The following is a 17,859-nucleotide window of genomic DNA, read 5'->3' as shown; positions in this document are numbered from 1 at the left end:
CTTGAATAGAAATGGGAGCACATTAGATGTGAAAAGTAATAAAAAGACAAGTAGAGCAAGCTTGAATAAAATCAGAAAGGGGCTGTGCGTCGGACATCCTGTATAAACCGTGTTGTGGATGAGATGGAGGAAAAAATGCAAAGGTAAGATCTTTTTTTTACCTGTATGGTGGTATTTTTTTTTTTTTTTTTGACGTGTGAATTTATAGCATTGAAGAAAAAAGTGTGAATTAAAAAAAAAAAAAAAAAAATCAGGTGGTGCACATACCGAAATAGATAAAGGGTTTAAATAATGTAAAGCAGGTGGGACTGTAGAAGTTATTTAAAATTTTAACTTAAAGGGGAACTGCGGTATTTTCAACATTAAGCCTCTTTTCTGAGTTGTCTGCAATGTTTTAGAACCCCCCTCACCGCTTTTTTGATGTTTACTGCTGTCTCCGGTATTTGCCTAATTTTGATTCTTCTCAACCTGCTTCAGAACGGCAAGTCATGCGCATGTCTAGAAAGGTCCGTAAAAGCAAAATAAACGTCCGTTTTCAAAATCATCAACTCACCGGAGTGGTTACTGGTGTGCACTGGTAATCCATATCAAATTTTGTGGCGAAAAGTTGCTTCTGTCGTGTTTTATTTGACATTTTGTACTGGATATTCGTTGATATTACTCCGCCACCGCTAAGAAAATGGTGCGAGCATGAAGGAGCTGCCAAATAAAACAAGATGAACCACTCCGGTGAGTTGATTATTTTGAAAACGGATGTTTATTTTGCTTTTACGGACCTTTCTAGACATGCGCATGACTTGCCGTTCTGAAGCAGGTTGAGAAGAATCAAAATTAGGCAAATACCGGAGACAGCAGTAAACATCAAAAAAGCGGTGAGGGGGGTTCTAAAACATTGCAGACGACTCAGAAAAGAGGCTTAAAGGCAGGGTAGGGGATCTTTTTCTGGAACATTTTTTTACATATTGCTTGAAATACTCTTCACACCCCCATTGCAACCAATTAATTAAAAGTTTTGACACAAATATGAAAAGTTTTAGTGGCCTCTAGAACGTACAATCTAGGAAAAACAGTATCCAATCATTGTGAACGGACCGTTCACAATGATTGGATTCTGATGCCGTCTATCAAACTGCAATCTGCTCCTCCCTCCCCCTCCCCCTCCCCCTCCTTCCCCCTCCCCCTCCCCCTCCTTCCCCCTGTGCGCGTACCCTGCTCCGTGAACGAAGCTTGGCAGGAAGCTAAACTAGAGCCTGCTTGGCTAGCACCTAGCATTATTAAAGGGATACAAGGTAGTTTAGCGGCAGTATAGCGATCTCTATTGGTCAAACTGAAATTCTACACTGTCGTAAAAATGCCCACCTGTACACACCCACTAACTAAACATCGTGGCGAATGCTGCCGTTGTGTTATTCAGTCAGTGCAGTTATGTCATCTGATTCACAAGTGTAGACTGCCCACGTAAGATACTTTAATCAGAGATTTTCTGTAGAGAGAACTCAAGATAATATGCTATAACACTGTTGCTGGAGGAAGTGGCCGGGGACAGCTCGTCTGGGTTTCTCTGCTCAGGCTGCTGTCCCCGCGACCCGATCCCCGGACAAGCGGAAGATAATGGATGTATAGATGGACTGTTGCTGATCTTGAATGGGATTCTTCCCTCATCATGGTGTATTCGTGGAGTGATTCCTTTGTATTAGCAGACACTTACAAAAGTTACATCTTAGACAGATGCGCGCAAGCACTACCAACACACGCCGCAATAAACGCAGACTAGCTCTACACTATTCCGATTACAATCACAAATGAATCAATTTTCATTTGTAGATAACAATTCTTGTTCGGATCAAAACGCTATTCTTATTCTAATCAGGTCAGTCCGTGTATTTCTGAAGCTAGGCTACGTCTCGAACTCAGGAGGAATTAGAGCACCATCATCACCTGTCTCTTCACGATCTAAAACGCAGATCACTATGGTAGATGAACAAGATCACGCTTGGAGAAATTTCACAAAGATGGGAAGTGCCAACATCGAACGTTTCATATTAAGTCTGTGAAAGGCAGAATATGAAACGCTTGGTGTTGGCTCTTCAACGCAAGCGAACACAGCTACAACTACAGCTAGCATACAGTACCTAGCTAAGTGCCGTAAACACAAACGACTCTTCTCGCGCATCACGACACTTCAGAAGCGGGTCGCTCCTGCCGAAGTTACATATGGGATTTTCAGCATACAGACCCCTGTTGGGAGCGAGACAGGCTTCATTCGCTTACTATTGACTTGTTTAACCTTTGTTAAACTCCTAAAGGCTATAATTTTAGGTGAAAATGCTACCTAGTGCCCCTTTAAACGTATAGTTAGCATAAACTAAATACGGCAACGATCGATGCTTGCTGTCAGAACAGCGCTCGTGCACCTTCGTGCTCGTGCGCGTTCATGTACTCTAGAGGCGTGCCTTCGGGGGGAAAGTGAAGAAAAGGGTTGGGACTTTTTTCCTTTGTATTTTCAAAATGCAGCTTCGCTGGACTCAAAATCCAGGACCTCCTACCCTACCTTTAATGTTGAAAATACCACAGTTCTCCTTTAAATTGTTTCTCATGTGCGTAATAGCCTATGTGTCATCACTAGGTGGCACCACTGATCATTCAAAGTCTTGAAAAATGAAGAATACTAAACACTGTTGGCTGGAAAACGTCAATATTTCAAGCCATCACAACTTCGCAGTTCTACTGGAATTTCTTGGGGCGACGTTTTGTAACTTTGGCAAATCTGGTCTTTGGGATTTTTGCAAACTAAGGCTCCAGAAGCTCCTTCAGCCTCGTTCACTTGTGTGCAGAACACAGTCCTGCCACATATTCACAGTTGGATTGTGATCTGGCTTTTGACCCGGCTCAGATACATTAAATGTTTCCCTTTAAACCAGTAAACAGTCGGACCTACTATTCGTTTTCAATTCTCCGAAAGGCCGAAATAAGTTTTCTTCAATAATGTTCTTGTACTTAGCACCATCCATCATTTCTGCTAAAGTTTCCAGGGACTGTCAGTGGAAAGCATCCCCACAGCATGATGCTGCCAACACCATGCTACAGGGTGGGGATGGTGTTCCCCGAGAAATTAAAGGGGTTTGTGCCAAATGCAAAGCTTTTATTGATGGCTAAAGCGGCCACTTTTAGTCTCCTCTGACCAGAAAACCTTCCCCAGATGTTTGGGGATGCTCAAATGCCTTTTTTTTTTTCTTTTTTGCAGGTTGTAATTCAATAAAAAAGGAAGAAATGCAGAGGAGGGTGAATAATATTTCAAGGCACTGTTTCTTACCACAGAAACGGGCAAGTGTTTCTTACACCAAATGAAGGACAGTATTATACAGTTTGTACTGCTGAAAACAAGGATTTCAAACTTTTGCCCACTGCTGCCACTTTAAAGACACAAGTCTCTAGAGTAATTAATATTACAAAACTAGAGATTTCTCAAAGAATATCTAAACACCACAGTCAGGTTTTCCAAGTCTGAGTGAAAGCTTCCCAAGGAGTAAAGTCTTGAGTAATGGAGTGTGCATCTGACTTTAAAAGCCAACTTGCTTTTCCTGCTGTTCGGCTTTCCCATCCTTTTCCGTAGCGTGTCTCAGCATGGCTGTTCCCCTCGGACATTCTTGCGACACCGTGGTCTACTCATACGCTTAATAAATAGGTGATCATGAACAATGATCCAAATGCTAAAGCATTACATCTAAAGCTGTACATTGGAGACAATGCTGGAAAGTCAGATTGTCCTGCAGTGAATAGATTCCTCTGTTCTGGCGAAAACCATTTCAGAGTGGGCTCAGCTCGTTGCACCATTGTTTGACACATTCCAGCTTTGGTGTTGAAGCTGAACAATATATACTGCACTTTGCTGACTGTGAAGTGGGCGTTTTAATATTTCTGGTCTTGTAAATCAGAGTTGACTTCTCCACATGCCACATCCCCGTTGTAAGATGTAAGCTAAACCTGCTGCTGTCCCTTTGAGGAATTTCACAGTTCTCAGAGATATTCATTTCCAAACGAGACAAAAACTCATAATATGACCAGGACAATAGACAGAGGCTGATTTGGTGTTTGATGTGACCATAACTGCAGTGAAATGGAGAAGGATAAAAAAGATTCCTAGGAAAGCCTTGGCAAACAGTCAGCACTCAGGTGTGACACACACACGGCCCCATTCATTTCCAACTTAACAAAGGCAGCGTAAAGAGAGCGATATGTGTTGCCATTGGCAGGGGAGAGGCCAGAGAGAGAGAGTGAGAGAGAGAGAGGGCTTAATGAGGTTAGGAGCTGGTGCTTCATTAACTCACCTTTATAGCTCTGAAGGGTTCAGCTGTCTTTACAAGGAAACAGGAGGGCTGAGACGTAGCTTTAGATGTGAGCGAAAGTGGGACATACTTTAAGTCTTACCAGTTTGTCTAGTTTTTTTCCCTCCTATTTCTCAACAGACAGCTGGTTGTCTTACCACTAAGGAGATCGATGACTTAATTGTCGGTTGCTAAACAAGAACACCTCTATTAGCCTGTTGAGGGTGTTTTTTTTCATTTCTCTACTGACAGTTCTGAAACACCACCTCTCCAAGATTTCGCAGAGACTGTCAGACACTCACTGGAGGAGCTTAAAGGAAAGCATGAGTAGTTTTCTGTACTTTGTTCTGCCAGCGTTGGGAGGCTACACTCTCACTTCGCTGTACCTGCTGAAGAAGCCACATCTTCTCCATAAGAGGAAACATACAGCTTTCTACTGCACTCACATTTCACACAGAGGAGGTAAGTGGAGGGCACTGAGTGTCTGCCAGTAGGAGGGATCCTTAATCTACTTTTATGATGCCAAGCCTGATTTTGATATGAAGTCAGGTCATCACGAAAGCGCTGAGGGGAAAGAAGCCATGGCGATACAGTAGATCCAAGCATAATTGCTGCTGAATGTTTTTTTTGTTTGTTTTTTCTGTCTGTACTTTTTCCTCATTTTAAAGGCTTGTTTGTTGCTGACCCTGTGTGGGCTAAAGAAGTATGACAGAACCAAGACTGACTTCACAAGCTTTTAAACATGATGTCATACTTTGCAAATTTGTTTTTGACCTGAAGGGAGGTTCGTGTTGAAACTAAAATGTAATCATCAAGCCGAACTGTTTGTGTGTCATAATGAAGAACAGGACCGTTTCAGTAACTCACTGTGCTATGTGGGACATTTCGTGGAACATTTGGAACAATATGGCAAAATGATATAAGGTCATTTTACTAGGTGTTGAAAACCGAATGGATGTGAAGAGGGGGGATCTGATGTCAGCATCAGATATGATGCTTGACAGAAACTGAAAAAGTTTTACTCTATCTTTAAGAAATGCTATTTATTCAATGTATACAGTGTTTTATTTAATGGTTTTGCCCCACAGCATCGTCAAAGCTGACTCCTGGGTTTATTTTCAGGATGCGGAGAAAGGATAGAAAGTACCATGGAGGCGTTCAAACAGTGAGTACAAAACGTACGAGTGGAGCTGCTGCTTTTAGAGCAGACTTTTACCTACCCCCTTACCACAAGCAAACACATAGCATAAGTAGCCAGGTTGGTCCCGTTCAGACGTCACCTGGAGACTTCTCAGGAAAGTCGGTCACCAGCTGAATGTGGCCTACACTTTTATCAGTGTAAGTGTTTAAGAGCCAAGCTGGTAGATGCCATCTCCCTCTGCAGGTTTAAAAAAAAACAACAAAGCAGGCATTCTCACATATATTCATGTCTTTTCAAATCCTTTCACCACCTTTGCCATCAGTGCGGTGAAGCAGGGCACACAGATGCTGGAGATGGACTGTCACCTGACACGCGACGGACACGTGGTGGTTTCTCATGATGAGAACCTGCTCAGACAGACCGGTCACGATGTCACAGTCTCCTCGCTCAATCTACAGGTAGAAGGACGGATCCTGTATGAGTCCCAGTGAGGACAAACCGCCATTTGTTAAGTTTGGACAGTGTGCTTTGGTAGAGGTTCCAGATAATCTGCTGAAAGCAGCTAAATCTATGGTCATAGCTCCCAGATCTAACTTTACAAAACTTTGCCAAATGTGCAATAATAACAGCCATGTAAGATGAGATTAAATTCTAAAGGGCTTTTGATATTTGTATTTCATCCATGTTTTTTTCTTAAGAAACCAAACTGCTGAGTCTGAGTGTATGATTAAGCTCTGAAAGACATTTAAGTGAATGTTTGCATTCGACTGTCTTTCAAGCACTACTCGACGCATGTCGACTCTTTTCCTTGTAATCAGTATCACTATCAAAATGCATGTCTTAAAACATCTGATTTTCCTTTTAGGATTTGCCCCCGTATAAGGAGAGACTGGAGGTGACGTTTTACGCAGGCCAGTTTCTCCACTCATTTTCAGATTCACGAAAAAAAAAAAAACACTGACAAATGTCTGTTTAATGAAGAAGTTGGTCAGTGGGTGTGTGTTTATGCTTGTGTCACCTAACTTTTCACACCTCACATCCTTCAGGTCGCTACAGCACCGGCGCAGACAGGAAGTTTGCTCTGCTGGAGGACGTGTTCAGGAAGTTTCCTGAGTTGCCTGTCAGCATAGAGATCAAAGAGAACAACCAGCAGCTGATGCAAAAGGTGCAGTACACCCCAATGAAACAAACCAAAAATGGTGTTGAACCCTATAAATGTGTCGTGCAATGTCTCTGTCTGTAGCGATATTTGCACTCTCACCTTCTAATCACTATTCATCACTTGTATGTGTAGTTACCCAACTCGCTGTCCTCCTGCAGGTGTCTGACCTGGTTCGACGCTACAGCAGGGAGGGGATCACTGTGTGGGCTTCTACGGATGCAACCATCTTGAAGGAATGTCGCACAATTGTATGTGAACCAGCTGGGGGAGACAAAGTCACCAGAACAGCATTACACAACATCATGCAACGCACTCACAAACTGGTTTTGCTCCCTGTTATGTAACAGTTGTTTGGAAATCGATTGATACGATTTCTGAAAATCAAGCTTTTCTTTGTCTTAGTTTGATCCTCAACCTACATACACATTCGTGAAAATGGTTTCTGTGCCGAGCAGGACACCCAGAATGTCTCTCCATCTGTGCTTCCTTGCAGAACGACTCCATGCCGTACAGTTTCTCGATGAAACGAGGTGTGCTGCTTCTGCTCCTCTTCTACAGCGGCCTGCTGCCCTTTGTGCCGCTTGGGGAGAGTTTACTGCAGTTCTACTTTCCGAGCATCATTGACAGGTGTGACTGCAGTGTGTGTTCATGTGCACATTAAGGGATTTCCTGTCAAAAGACCAAAATCTGTTACTGAATAGAGCATCTATTCTAGAACTCTGATGCTTATTTATTCACAGTGTTTTGGAAGTCAATTTTTTTATGTGATCAAAGTAGCAATAGGCCATCTTCGGCCATCCTTCTAGATTCAACCCTTTTTTAAGTACTTAAAAGAAGATAATCATGCTAAAGTATGGATATGTTTTTTGTTTATTTTCTTCATCTCTGCCTGCTGAAGGACTTTCATTCCTACGAAGAAAATCCTGAGGAACAGGCTGGTTCTGTTTTTGATAGAAAAGTAAGTGAAAATGACCACTACAAGTTTCCTTAACTCATATTCACAGCTCTGAGGGTTTGTTTTAGAAGTCTAGTGTGTAATATGCAAGATGCATGGCTAAAACAGGGCAGGAAATTAAAAAATGTAAAATGCTTTCCTGGAAATTTGATCCAGATTACATCGATTAATATTTATTCCATGTTAAAGTGAGAGAGAAAAAAAAACACAATCTACAAGTTAATCAGTGCTGCAGTTTTGGAAAAGTTACCAGTAATTACCAGATTATTTCTTTTTAAAGCAGATCACAAAATGTGTTTTGGTTGATTTTTGTTTTTGTTTTAATGCTGTCCTTTCAGAATAACTATGAGGAAAAGTCTTTTTAAACACCTGGCAGCCCGGGGAATACAGGTAGGTATGAAACCATCATTTTAAGCCTTAAGAGAAGATAAAAGCTGGAATGGTGCAGATGTTGGTGGATTCGGGTGCGCTTTAATGTGCGAGTAAAAAAATCAAGAGGAACAACCGAAATGGAAAAAAAAAAAACATTTAAATCTCTAACCAAGGCACTCAATTGATTTAAAATGTCTGACTGGTCCAATCAGCGCGTTGGCCGTCTACATTCAGTGTGGAGTAGCCCTTTATCTAGCTGATTTCAAACACTCGTTTGCCTGTTCAGTCATCTGCACGTGTGTGTACGAACCCTTTCTAGTTGTTCTGTTTAATTCTCTGAAGAAGACATTTGCCACTACTTGGCTTTCTTTAAAATCAGCCCATCTAAAAGTTTATCAGTTTAACACTTGACATCTTAACAAAACAGAGGGCCTTTTTAATTTTTTTATGTGTCCATTGTTCCTCAAAGGTCAGTGACATAACTCAGCCTTAAAAGAATCTTTCAGAGGAGGGTTGGGGTTAGGGCTTGTAATACAGACCTCATCCACTGATATTTGGCTAATTACGAGACAAAAAAAGAGGCCAAGAACTGTTAAAAAGCTGAAAACATACAGTAGAATAGAATTGATGTTCCTTTATACTGTGATAATATAGAGATGAAAAATAGGAAACACAGCCATAAGTAATTTAAATCTGCTTGTTAAACAAGGGATAGAAAGAATACACACTTCAACTATTACTAATAACAGAGCTCACAAAAGTACTGGGAGTTCCCTGAATGTATCACCTCAGTCCTGTGATGACAATGCTGTTTTGATGAGATCTTTCCCATTGTCAGGCTTTGAGTGGCCACTTAAGAGTTGGAACATGATGAAATAAATAGATACATTTATATGCCCTTGTCTTGTTGCATTTTAACATTTGTAAGTAACAAAGAACTGATTTTTCCCACCATTATCTGCATGAACAGAAAGTGATATTTTTTATATATATTTTGCCAGACCAGCTCCACAGTTAATTTATATAAGCAGTGGAAATTATACTTCACTGTACTAATAAGTTTCCTATATAGCAACATGTGATATATTGCCAGTGAGTCATCTATGAGATAACTTGAAGAAGTGAAACATTAGCTAAAAAGAGAAACAGCTTTTTCTCCAAGAAGATAGAATCAATCACACATGATTGGACAATATGTGAAATAAATCCACTGTACATGTTAATGTGAATGTGAATGTAGTGTACTCTATATTTTAGAATTGAAGATAATCACAATCCTGCTGCCATGGCTCTGATAACATACATCATTACAATGAATGAGTTTATAATAACATGTAATATCAGTTATTTGTGCTCAATTTAGCCTGAATATCTGCTCAGCTATGCTCCAGGTTTTCTATTATTCTTGATGGCTTGAATGACCGGGGAACAGTGAAACACCCCTTTTTACCTCAACCACTACTCTGTGTCTTTAATTGTAGGTGCATTTATTTGTTTGCAACGAAGAGGAAGACATAAAAGCAGCATTTGACGTGGGAGCCACGGGGGTGATGACTGACTATCCAACTCTTCTGTCAAGCTACCTCTGCAGAAACAGGCGTCAGGATTAACTGACACCAAACTATAACTGGCACATGTCAGAACAAAAACAACTTTACTATGAATAAGGATTGTATAAAGATCCAAGACTGTGAAAAAAAAAATGATATAGAGGACGTGTGAGATCCATTTTTTCCAATCATGACATGATTAGTTTAGGCTGTAGTGGATACACAGCAGGCTGTAAGACTGCAAAGAATTCTCAGTCACTACTGACAGAATAACTTGTTTGTGGTGTGATCTGCACTTAGATCACTTCTGCTGGCTACAAGCAGGTCAGTGTTTAAAGAAAAATCCCTGATTTTTGTCTGCAGCAAATCACAGTCGTTAATATTTAACCACCTGGATCGTGTCCCCCCATAACCTACGATAAATAAACATGTCTTTGTTTTGACTGTCTCTGATGTCGTTTTCCACCATGTCCACTGGTTTGATTAAGTGGTGAAATAACAGGAAATAGATTATTTGGGACAAATCACTTTGAAATTTGGCCTTGGTGTGTTGTAGAAACCAAATGAAACACTGGAAGGTCAACTAAAGATAAACTTATCCGTACTGTAAATGTATATCTATTGGTGCTGAGTCTCATAAATGGAAATGTATTCATCTTTAATCCATTCATTTTACCTTAAGACTGAGGGTCTACATGTGCAGTAAACATCACCTGTGCCCCTGTTTTCACAGGCAGCCACGGTCAAAGTCCGGCCACACTGCTGTGATAATAATCGACCAGTCTGTGAGTGAAACAAAGGCTGTATTTTTCTGACCTGGTTGGCCGTGCCAAGCTTTGTGACGGCTGAGTTAATGAGACATAAAGTAAACTGAGTTCTTTAATTCACTACCTCTCAAGAACAAAGGCCCGAAAAAGTGACTTTGCGAAGGAAATGACTAGAAGTAATATTTCAAGGAATCTGAGGGATTATTCATATTACGTAGAGGTTACATTTCCACAGATTACCAGTATTATGTAAAACCTTCAAATGGATTTGTTAAGAGAATCTCAAAGCACCCCCTTGGGAGGCTGAAACCTTTACAAATGCAAAGAAAAGCAATCTGTTTGCACAGAAAAGTCTCTTTTTAAAGTCTTTTCATGGCGTCGGCCTCTCGCATGTGAATATCTGGTGTTTCTCTTTGTCCTCTAATGACGATATGTTATGTCTTTGGGGATTTGCACGGTTGGTCAGACAAAACAAGACATAGTGCACGTCTGCCAGGCATGCACACTAAACAAGAAACCACAACAATCAAACCCTCTCCCTATCCTTCCTTTGCAAGGATATTCGACATTTCCTTAATCTTATTCAGTCATTCTCGTTCCTTTCAGTTACACCGTGTCCACCAAATAGACTGTTATCCCAAACGGACGCGCAGGAAATGAGATCCTACGAACGGCATTTATAAAACGGGAACAACAGCAATCAAATTGATAGCCATAAAAGGCTAGTGTGAAGTCGAATCTGATTGGTTGACCCACATTCTAAAACGTCACTCTGGAGCTCTGATTGGTCGTCAGGGGTTTGTTTTGCACTCTTCACACTTCCTCCATCTGCGTGTTTTCATAAACAAACCACAGTTTTCTCCCGCTGGGGCCGTTTCGCTCTCCTGTCAGGCTGCCAGCATTGTCGGATTCCAGCTCCCGTTTTTAACGAGCGCCGTGGAAGAACTTTGGAAACTAGGTTTTGATTCAAAACAGTAACGCGGGTAAACGGACTCCGCTGCAACAACCAGGGGCTGGCTGTGTTGTCTGTGTTTTTTTTTTTTTTTGTCCGAACCGTCAGCGCATGGTCGACTGTTGCACGAACTGACCTGCACGAAACAACGCTTTTACCCGCTTCTTTCTTCGGGTGGTTTTACATTGTCGGAGACGTTTGGCCACAGTGTAAACTGTAAAGAGCTTCAGTGTTCTCAGGTGAGTGGACACGCAAGGGGAAATATCCTGCAATGCGCATCTGCGCTGCTGTTAGCTGCTGTGTGTTGACAGTGCATAGCTAAGAGGCTAGCTCCAGACAAGCTAGGTAGAGCTGGTGGCCCATACCTCTTGCAGCCGACAGATGTACCAGAACATTACGTACAGACTGACAGACGATAGTTGGTGTTGGACAATCACCAGAGCTTGAATTTGGGTAAACTCCCAGTGTTTAATGAAGCGAGCATAGTGTGCAAACTACTATGAAGCAGGAAGCAAGCTGCTTGGTGAACTGTATCCTAACCTGTCTGTCTGGTCGAATATTATCTTGACTCAGTGATGATAACAGGAATCAATTCACAGCAAATTGTTTACAAAGGGTGCAGTTCGTTCATTTTCCGAACTACTGAGGAGGTTCTCCCAACTGTTTGAGTTATCACATTATAAGTCTAAGTCTAAATTGTGTGGGTAAAAGTTTTTGAAGTCAAAGATAAGAGTTGGGGTTTGACTCAGAGTTTTTCACATTTCCCTAGTTTGATCACAACAAAGTTTGTAAGGTGCAACATGTCCCAATTTCTAAGCCTGGGCAGCTAAAACATGACACATTTGTGAAAACTGAAATCTTATCTGGATCTCATCAGATCACACAATGTAACCTACTTTGCCTCCAGCTCCAAGAGCTGGATCAGGTCGTGATAAGATAAAGCTTTACAGTCTTGTTTTGCATCTCAGACATCCTGAAACCAACTCAAAACCTGTTTGGGTCAAATATCCTGGGCTTTCTACTGGTCTGGTCTTAATTATGTTTTAAGAGGAACCAAAATAATGTATCACTAGATCACCACGTGCAGTACTGAAATATCTCCTATCTGCCCTCGCCCTCCTCAGCCATGGTGAAGCTGACAAAGGCCAAGACTTTCCAGGCTTACCTGGACTCCTGCCACCGTCGTTACAGCTGTGTGCACTGCCGCGCCCATCTGGCTAACCATGACGATCTTATCTCCAAGGTAAATATGCTGCCCGCCATTTCTGCTAATGATCCTTTTAGGTGGCTTGTACAGCACTTCACGGTTCTCACATAGATTAGACGTAGGAAAAACTGTAAGAAACAATCTTCCTTATGTTTTTTTCCTTTCTTGTCTCTAAGTCTTTCCAAGGCAGTCAGGGACGAGCCTACCTCTTTAACTCTGTGTGAGTATTGTTATTATTATTACATTATTTCCAGGTTTTAGCCCATTTGAGCATGCTGGATGTACAAAAGGGGTTCATTTTATAAATGCTTTGCACATTCACAAGTGTGAAAAGAGTCTTTAAATACAGCCTTTGAGTAAGTTGGTGAATCCCTTGTCTTTGTTCTCTTTTTTTTTTTTTTATGCCTATTTTACATCAAAATAGCCTATTTCTCTTTGAAAGCAAATTCCTTGTACTCGATGTGTTTACACAAACCACAGCGTCAACAGATAATTTGATTTGCTCTAGATTGGACCTTGAAGTTGGGTGAGTTCACTTTAGTCACGCTCCTCCTGGGTTAGTGGGTCAGCAATACACAATCAGATGTGAGCCTATTAAATAACATTAGCTCTTAATCTAATATCAGCATCTACGCAGTTTAAGCCGTAATCTGTTCAGAAAAGGCTCGGGTTTAGATTATTTCTTAATTTGGACATTAGCTTTCCATTAAAATGAGAAGGCGCAGCGGGGCAGGAAAGGAGCTTCTGTGCTGTTTAGGGGTGTTTGTTTATTTACGGTGGAGTCTTGAAATGACACTGCATTTGGTTTCAGGGTCAACGTTGGCTGCGGACCCGCAGAGGAGAGGCTGCTGCTCACGGGGCTTCACGCGGTGGCCGACATCTACTGTGAAAACTGTCACACCACGCTGGGCTGGAAATACGTAAGTAACTGTTCATCCACACGCCTACGCTGCACTGACGCTGCATCAATCCAAAACTATATCATAACTCGTCAACTTAAAGAGTCCATTTTGTGCTAATTCACAGGTTCATAGCTTGTTTTGTTCTTAAGTGTTTTTTTTGTTGTTGTTTTTTAAACATGCTCTGACTGGTCAAACATGATGAAGTGTGAATCAGCAGCTCATTGTTTGAGACGTGCCAGAACAGTTAGTTTTCAGGAATTATGCAAACGTGTTTCATAGTCATGCCACTTCAACAGAAACAAGTGTTTTCTGCGTCGGAGAAGAACTCCCCCTCATGCGTACTTGAAACTTTGTAACTACGCAGTTCTTTTGGACACACAATGAAACTGTATAACATCCAGGTTTCCATCACTATATTTTGATGCATATTTGGAAGTTGGCTGATACAAAAGGTTGCCCATGAAGGTCAGAGTCTTCCTGAATATCACAAAAACAGTCATGTGTTTGCTTGAGGTAGTTTTTTTTTTTTTTTTTTTTTTCTTTTTTTCTTCCCCTGCTTTTAAGGAGCTGTGGTGCGTTAGGGCAGGATGAAACGCCAAATGTAAATCTGCTATACCGAACACGTTGCTCACATGGTTGATCACACAAGCGATCGGCTATTTAAATTTTTTGTCTTCCTCAAAGTTACGTTCCAGCTAGCAACTTCTTCTCTGTTTAACACAACGAGGCCTCCATTGTCATCTGCACCTTCTTTTTCTGCAGGAACAAGCCTTTGAACTCAGTCAGAAGTACAAGGAGGGGAAGTACATCATTGAGCTCTCCCACATGATAAAGGACAACGGCTGGGACTGAGAGGGCAAATCTCCATCTTTCTTCGTGACTTTTTCTTTTTAAAAGAGTTGCATCCCCTCAACTTAAAAGGGTTCAAGTGTAGCTTCCTCATCCCGCGTTCGAGCCGTTGCTGTGCCACACTTTCACTTCATACAGCTTTGCCAAGAATAGCATGTGATGCCTTATCTTTGTCTGTTCTTAAATGTCTTTTCAGCAACCACAACAAGACATTTGCTGATATTGCTGTCCCTATTATTAGCTGTCCAGGGGCATGGAGACTGTGTGTGTGTGTGTGTGTGTGTGTGTGTGTGTGTGTGTGTGTGTGTGTGTGTGTGTGTGTGTGTGTGTGTGCGCGGGCGCATGGAGGATGTAGTCACACAGGCATCAGTGCGTGTTGGATTTTAATGATCAAACTTTATTGTAGTGACTGCCAAACAGTCCGTCTCTGTGGTGGTGAGGCCAATGGAAGTCTAAAGAATCTGAGACATTAAATGCAGTTATTTGGGATTTCTTCTTTAAGTCTAAGATGCACATTTAAATCTGTCGTAGATGGAGCCGATTGTGGCTTCTTCTTTTTTTGTTTTTTTTTAACTCGGATCGTTTTGGATTGATACAGGCAGGAAGGGTATGTAAAAATTTTTCTTTTCTTTTTATGTCAAGGAAATTTGTCTTTTTTTTTTTTTCACAGCAGCATAGACACTTTTTCACATATCTGCAGAGGGCAATCGGGGTGTGAAATGAGTAACGTCAAAGTGTCGAAGCCTGCATAAGTCTGCAAGAACTCTTAAATCTCTAGAATGAGTTTTCTGTACACGGGTGTAACTTTTAGGACGTGTCTGTGTGTGTGTGTGTGTGTGTGTGTGTGTGTGTTTGCAGTGTATCTTGAGGCGTCTTGAGCTAGACAGTGTTGAGACGCACTGGCCTGGAGTTGGCTCACTTCTTTTTCACTGCACACTCTTCACTTCCATTTAATACTGATGAGATCTATCCTTTATACATTTGCACATTATCTAACACAGAGCTGTCCCTGCAGATACAGTAGCTATATTGTGTTAGTGCGAAGTGTGATTAGGATGTTGTAGCATATTTATGGTGATCTTTTTTTTTTTAATGTCTGCTTTTCATTAAAGTGTTTTTATTTGAACCTGGTTCTATCATTAAACTATGGTTTGCCAGTAACATTGCTGCTGCGTATGTATATATGGGCATTGAGTCTCCGATTCCTGAAATGGACACTTTTCTTCGCGTGGTCAAAAAAAGAAATTGCGTTCATGCTTGCAAAACGTCATGGCTGCACATAACACCTTTGGTTTGGGTCAGATTTATTGGCACCCCTTGATTTCAAAAGCGTTATTCAGAATATTTTGTTTTTAGAGGAAATTGCAAATGAGTAAAACTGAGAAATGAACACCCTAAAGCCCAAAGGTTTCTATATATACATAGTGAGACAAAAACAATATCAAGTTGAAATGCACTCTGGTCACAAATATCTGGTTGCATAACCCTTCTTGACAATAACAACATGTTTTAGTTTATTTCCTTTGTTTAGCCAGGAAGATCTCATTGAAATATTATGATCTCTTCTTTTTGGTAATTCTGGCCGAGGACGCAGCATAAAACAAAGTTTTAACATAAAAGTTTCACATAAAGGACCATTTTAAAGGTTAGTGCAACAAAAGGGACACAGTGAGTTAAATAGAAAAAAAAGGCTGGTCCATACCAACTAAATCCAACGCTTTTCCTTTTAATTACACCTTCTTTATGAGCCGAGAGTGCCCTTTGCTCCTCTCTGCTGGTAGTTTCTGCCACAGCTGTGTGCTCAGGCCCTTTCAGGTTTTTTTTTTTCTCCTCAGAAATCCCTCCTGAAATGGCAGATTTAAGCACTCTCTCAAGTATTCAGCAGGATTTAACTTTGAAGTCGGTGTTGGCCAGTTTAAAACAGTCCATACTTTGGCTCTCAATCACTCAAACCGTGTTAAATGCAATTTTCTAGTATTGGGTTGTTTTCTGATTTGCATTATTTGGATACATTTGGTGCCTGGATACCAGAGGCAGCCACACAGCCTGATAAAACATCCTGCCTGTTTTACTGAAGGCTTCGTGGGTTTCACTTTCTTGCCCGATGGCCAAACTGATTCACTGCCGTTCCAAAGTGCTACAATTCCTCTGTCGACGAAACATTGTTCGTGTTTGGTTTTTGGCAAACATCAGTTGCTTTCTTTTTTTTTTCTAAAAAGTGGAAGTGTACGCTACACACTGAGCTCCAGATCAGCACAAAGCCCAGTTTGCGGAGACATCTGAGGTGTGAGAAGTAATCAAACGAAAAAAAAACTCTTTGAACCACTCTAAGAACATCTAGTGGCCTCAAGGAGGAGTCATAGACGTGATACAAGATATTGGGCTTCATCACCACTGCTTTTAAGAAGTGATAACTCCCAGTGTTACTTTCAGACCAACTTGCCTCCTACTCAGTATCTAATGATGTTGATGAGATAACAGTGCTGGAAATAATTGCTCTACGTTCTATGATGAAAATGTCTCTGCTACGCCAGCTAGCAGAAAAGAATTTCCACTATCAGCCAGCAGATGGTGCTGTTGGATCTGAGAGATGGTTAAAATGCTACAGAGTCGTGACTTCTGGGACTACATGAAGACACTGAGACAACTGAATCCCACAGACAAACTGTGGCAAGTTCATTAAGAGCAACCCACCCGGCTAAAAGAGGGGTCCTACCTGATATTGATTTGATTTGTGCCTTTTCTGTTTATTGCACTTTGCCTGAACTTAATTTACGGGTCAATACAACTTACAGCATTAACAGCATGAACTTCCTTTTGCTTCCTTTTATTCAGCTGTTTCCCTTGATCAAAGTCTGTTATCCAGTCCCTCTGCCAAGTCTCTGTTTTTCATCCTTTTCTGTTATTTTTCTAATTTAGCCATTCCAAATGATAAACCTTACAATCTCAAGGCGGGTCATCTTTTTCCTTGGGAGCATAAATTAGCTCGATTCATTTATTATCTTTTTTTTGTTGGGCTTTCATTCCTCCCTTAATAAATGTTGACTTTGCCATCATGCCTCTTTAAAAGGACAGACTGTACCTTTACTGGCTTTTTAAACCATATTTTCCCCCTTTCTTAAAATGCACATTGCTTGCTTGGCAGCCGGTATCTCTGGGAAATGGGGATCATTCTTTGAGCAGAAACGGGTCACATGATGGCATATTTTTCTTTCTTTTCTTTATGTGTGATGGGAGGCTACTGACAGTCATGTGTGCTCAGCACATTTTTCAGCTGCCTCGTTTCCTCTTTTCATTCTCTACTGTATAAGTACAATCTTATGAGACATTTGAACAAGTCACAAAGCCTTCTGCGAGGCAAGTAATTTTGAAAGCTACTAATTGAACATTCTTACTCCTTAATCCTTAGTAGCACAGTGTACCGTGCAAGAGCTTCGATATGTGGAAGTGAATATTTTACCAAGTGGTTTGGTGCGAGAGATATAAGCATAAACACAGAGCTACATGTCGGAAATTCAAAGAACTCCTCTGGAAAAATTTAAAATAAGATAATTTGACAAGCCTTGCGAAATTGTTAAAACCGAGGTGACATTAAAACTTTCCACGCCAAGCAAACTTTGGCATCACAGACTCATCGAGGCGGTTTAAATAAGATACCACAACCCGGCAGTGAGTCT

The 17,859-nt window shown here is 41.1% G+C and overlaps 2 protein-coding genes across 3 annotated transcripts; both read left to right on the top strand.

Moving 5' to 3' along the window:
* Positions 1 to 4,301: 4,301 nt before the first annotated feature.
* On the top strand, positions 4,302 to 9,953 carry gdpd3a (glycerophosphodiester phosphodiesterase domain containing 3a). Of its 2 annotated transcripts, none has more exons than XM_075454483.1 (10): positions 4,302 to 4,787; positions 5,448 to 5,490; positions 5,789 to 5,924; positions 6,332 to 6,377; positions 6,513 to 6,631; positions 6,787 to 6,876; positions 7,122 to 7,255; positions 7,527 to 7,586; positions 7,922 to 7,977; positions 9,437 to 9,953. In XM_075454483.1, exons 1-10 carry the CDS (start codon positions 4,649 to 4,651, stop codon positions 9,484 to 9,486), a joined length of 873 nt encoding a protein of 290 aa, XP_075310598.1. In that variant the 5' UTR covers positions 4,302 to 4,648; the 3' UTR covers positions 9,487 to 9,953. The 2 variants fall into 2 exon arrangements, with proteins under 2 accessions (XP_075310598.1, XP_075310597.1); XM_075454482.1 differs by having other exon boundaries at positions 4,309 to 4,787; positions 7,922 to 7,973.
* A 1,137-nt stretch (positions 9,954 to 11,090) lies between these two features.
* Positions 11,091 to 15,343, top strand: ypel3 (yippee-like 3). The gene is made up of 5 exons (XM_075454285.1): positions 11,091 to 11,463; positions 12,349 to 12,467; positions 12,608 to 12,651; positions 13,243 to 13,351; positions 14,096 to 15,343. Exons 2-5 carry the CDS (start codon positions 12,351 to 12,353, stop codon positions 14,183 to 14,185), a joined length of 360 nt encoding a protein of 119 aa, XP_075310400.1. The 5' UTR covers positions 11,091 to 11,463; positions 12,349 to 12,350; the 3' UTR covers positions 14,186 to 15,343.
* Positions 15,344 to 17,859: the final 2,516 nt, after the last annotated feature.

The sequence above is a fragment of the Odontesthes bonariensis genome, chromosome 21, assembly GCF_027942865.1.
Source record: "Odontesthes bonariensis isolate fOdoBon6 chromosome 21, fOdoBon6.hap1, whole genome shotgun sequence".
Lineage (NCBI taxonomy): Eukaryota > Metazoa > Chordata > Actinopteri > Atheriniformes > Atherinopsidae > Odontesthes > Odontesthes bonariensis.
This window is presented reverse-complemented; position numbering and strand designations above follow the sequence as displayed.

Excerpts from the sequence above, each read along its gene's own strand:
- gdpd3a (XM_075454482.1), top strand. The coding sequence starts at position 4,649 with ATGAGTAGTTTTCTGTACTTTGTTCTGCCAGCGTTGGGAGGCTACACT. Across the intron at positions 4,788-5,447 it reads TCACATTTCACACAGAGGAG|GATGCGGAGAAAGGATAGAA; the intron begins GTAAGTGGAGGG and ends GTTTATTTTCAG. Across the intron at positions 6,632-6,786 it reads ACCAGCAGCTGATGCAAAAG|GTGTCTGACCTGGTTCGACG; the intron begins GTGCAGTACACC and ends GTCCTCCTGCAG.
- ypel3 (XM_075454285.1), top strand. The coding sequence starts at position 12,351 with ATGGTGAAGCTGACAAAGGCCAAGACTTTCCAGGCTTACCTGGACTCC. Across the intron at positions 12,468-12,607 it reads ATGACGATCTTATCTCCAAG|TCTTTCCAAGGCAGTCAGGG; the intron begins GTAAATATGCTG and ends CTTGTCTCTAAG. Across the intron at positions 13,352-14,095 it reads CCACGCTGGGCTGGAAATAC|GAACAAGCCTTTGAACTCAG; the intron begins GTAAGTAACTGT and ends CTTTTTCTGCAG.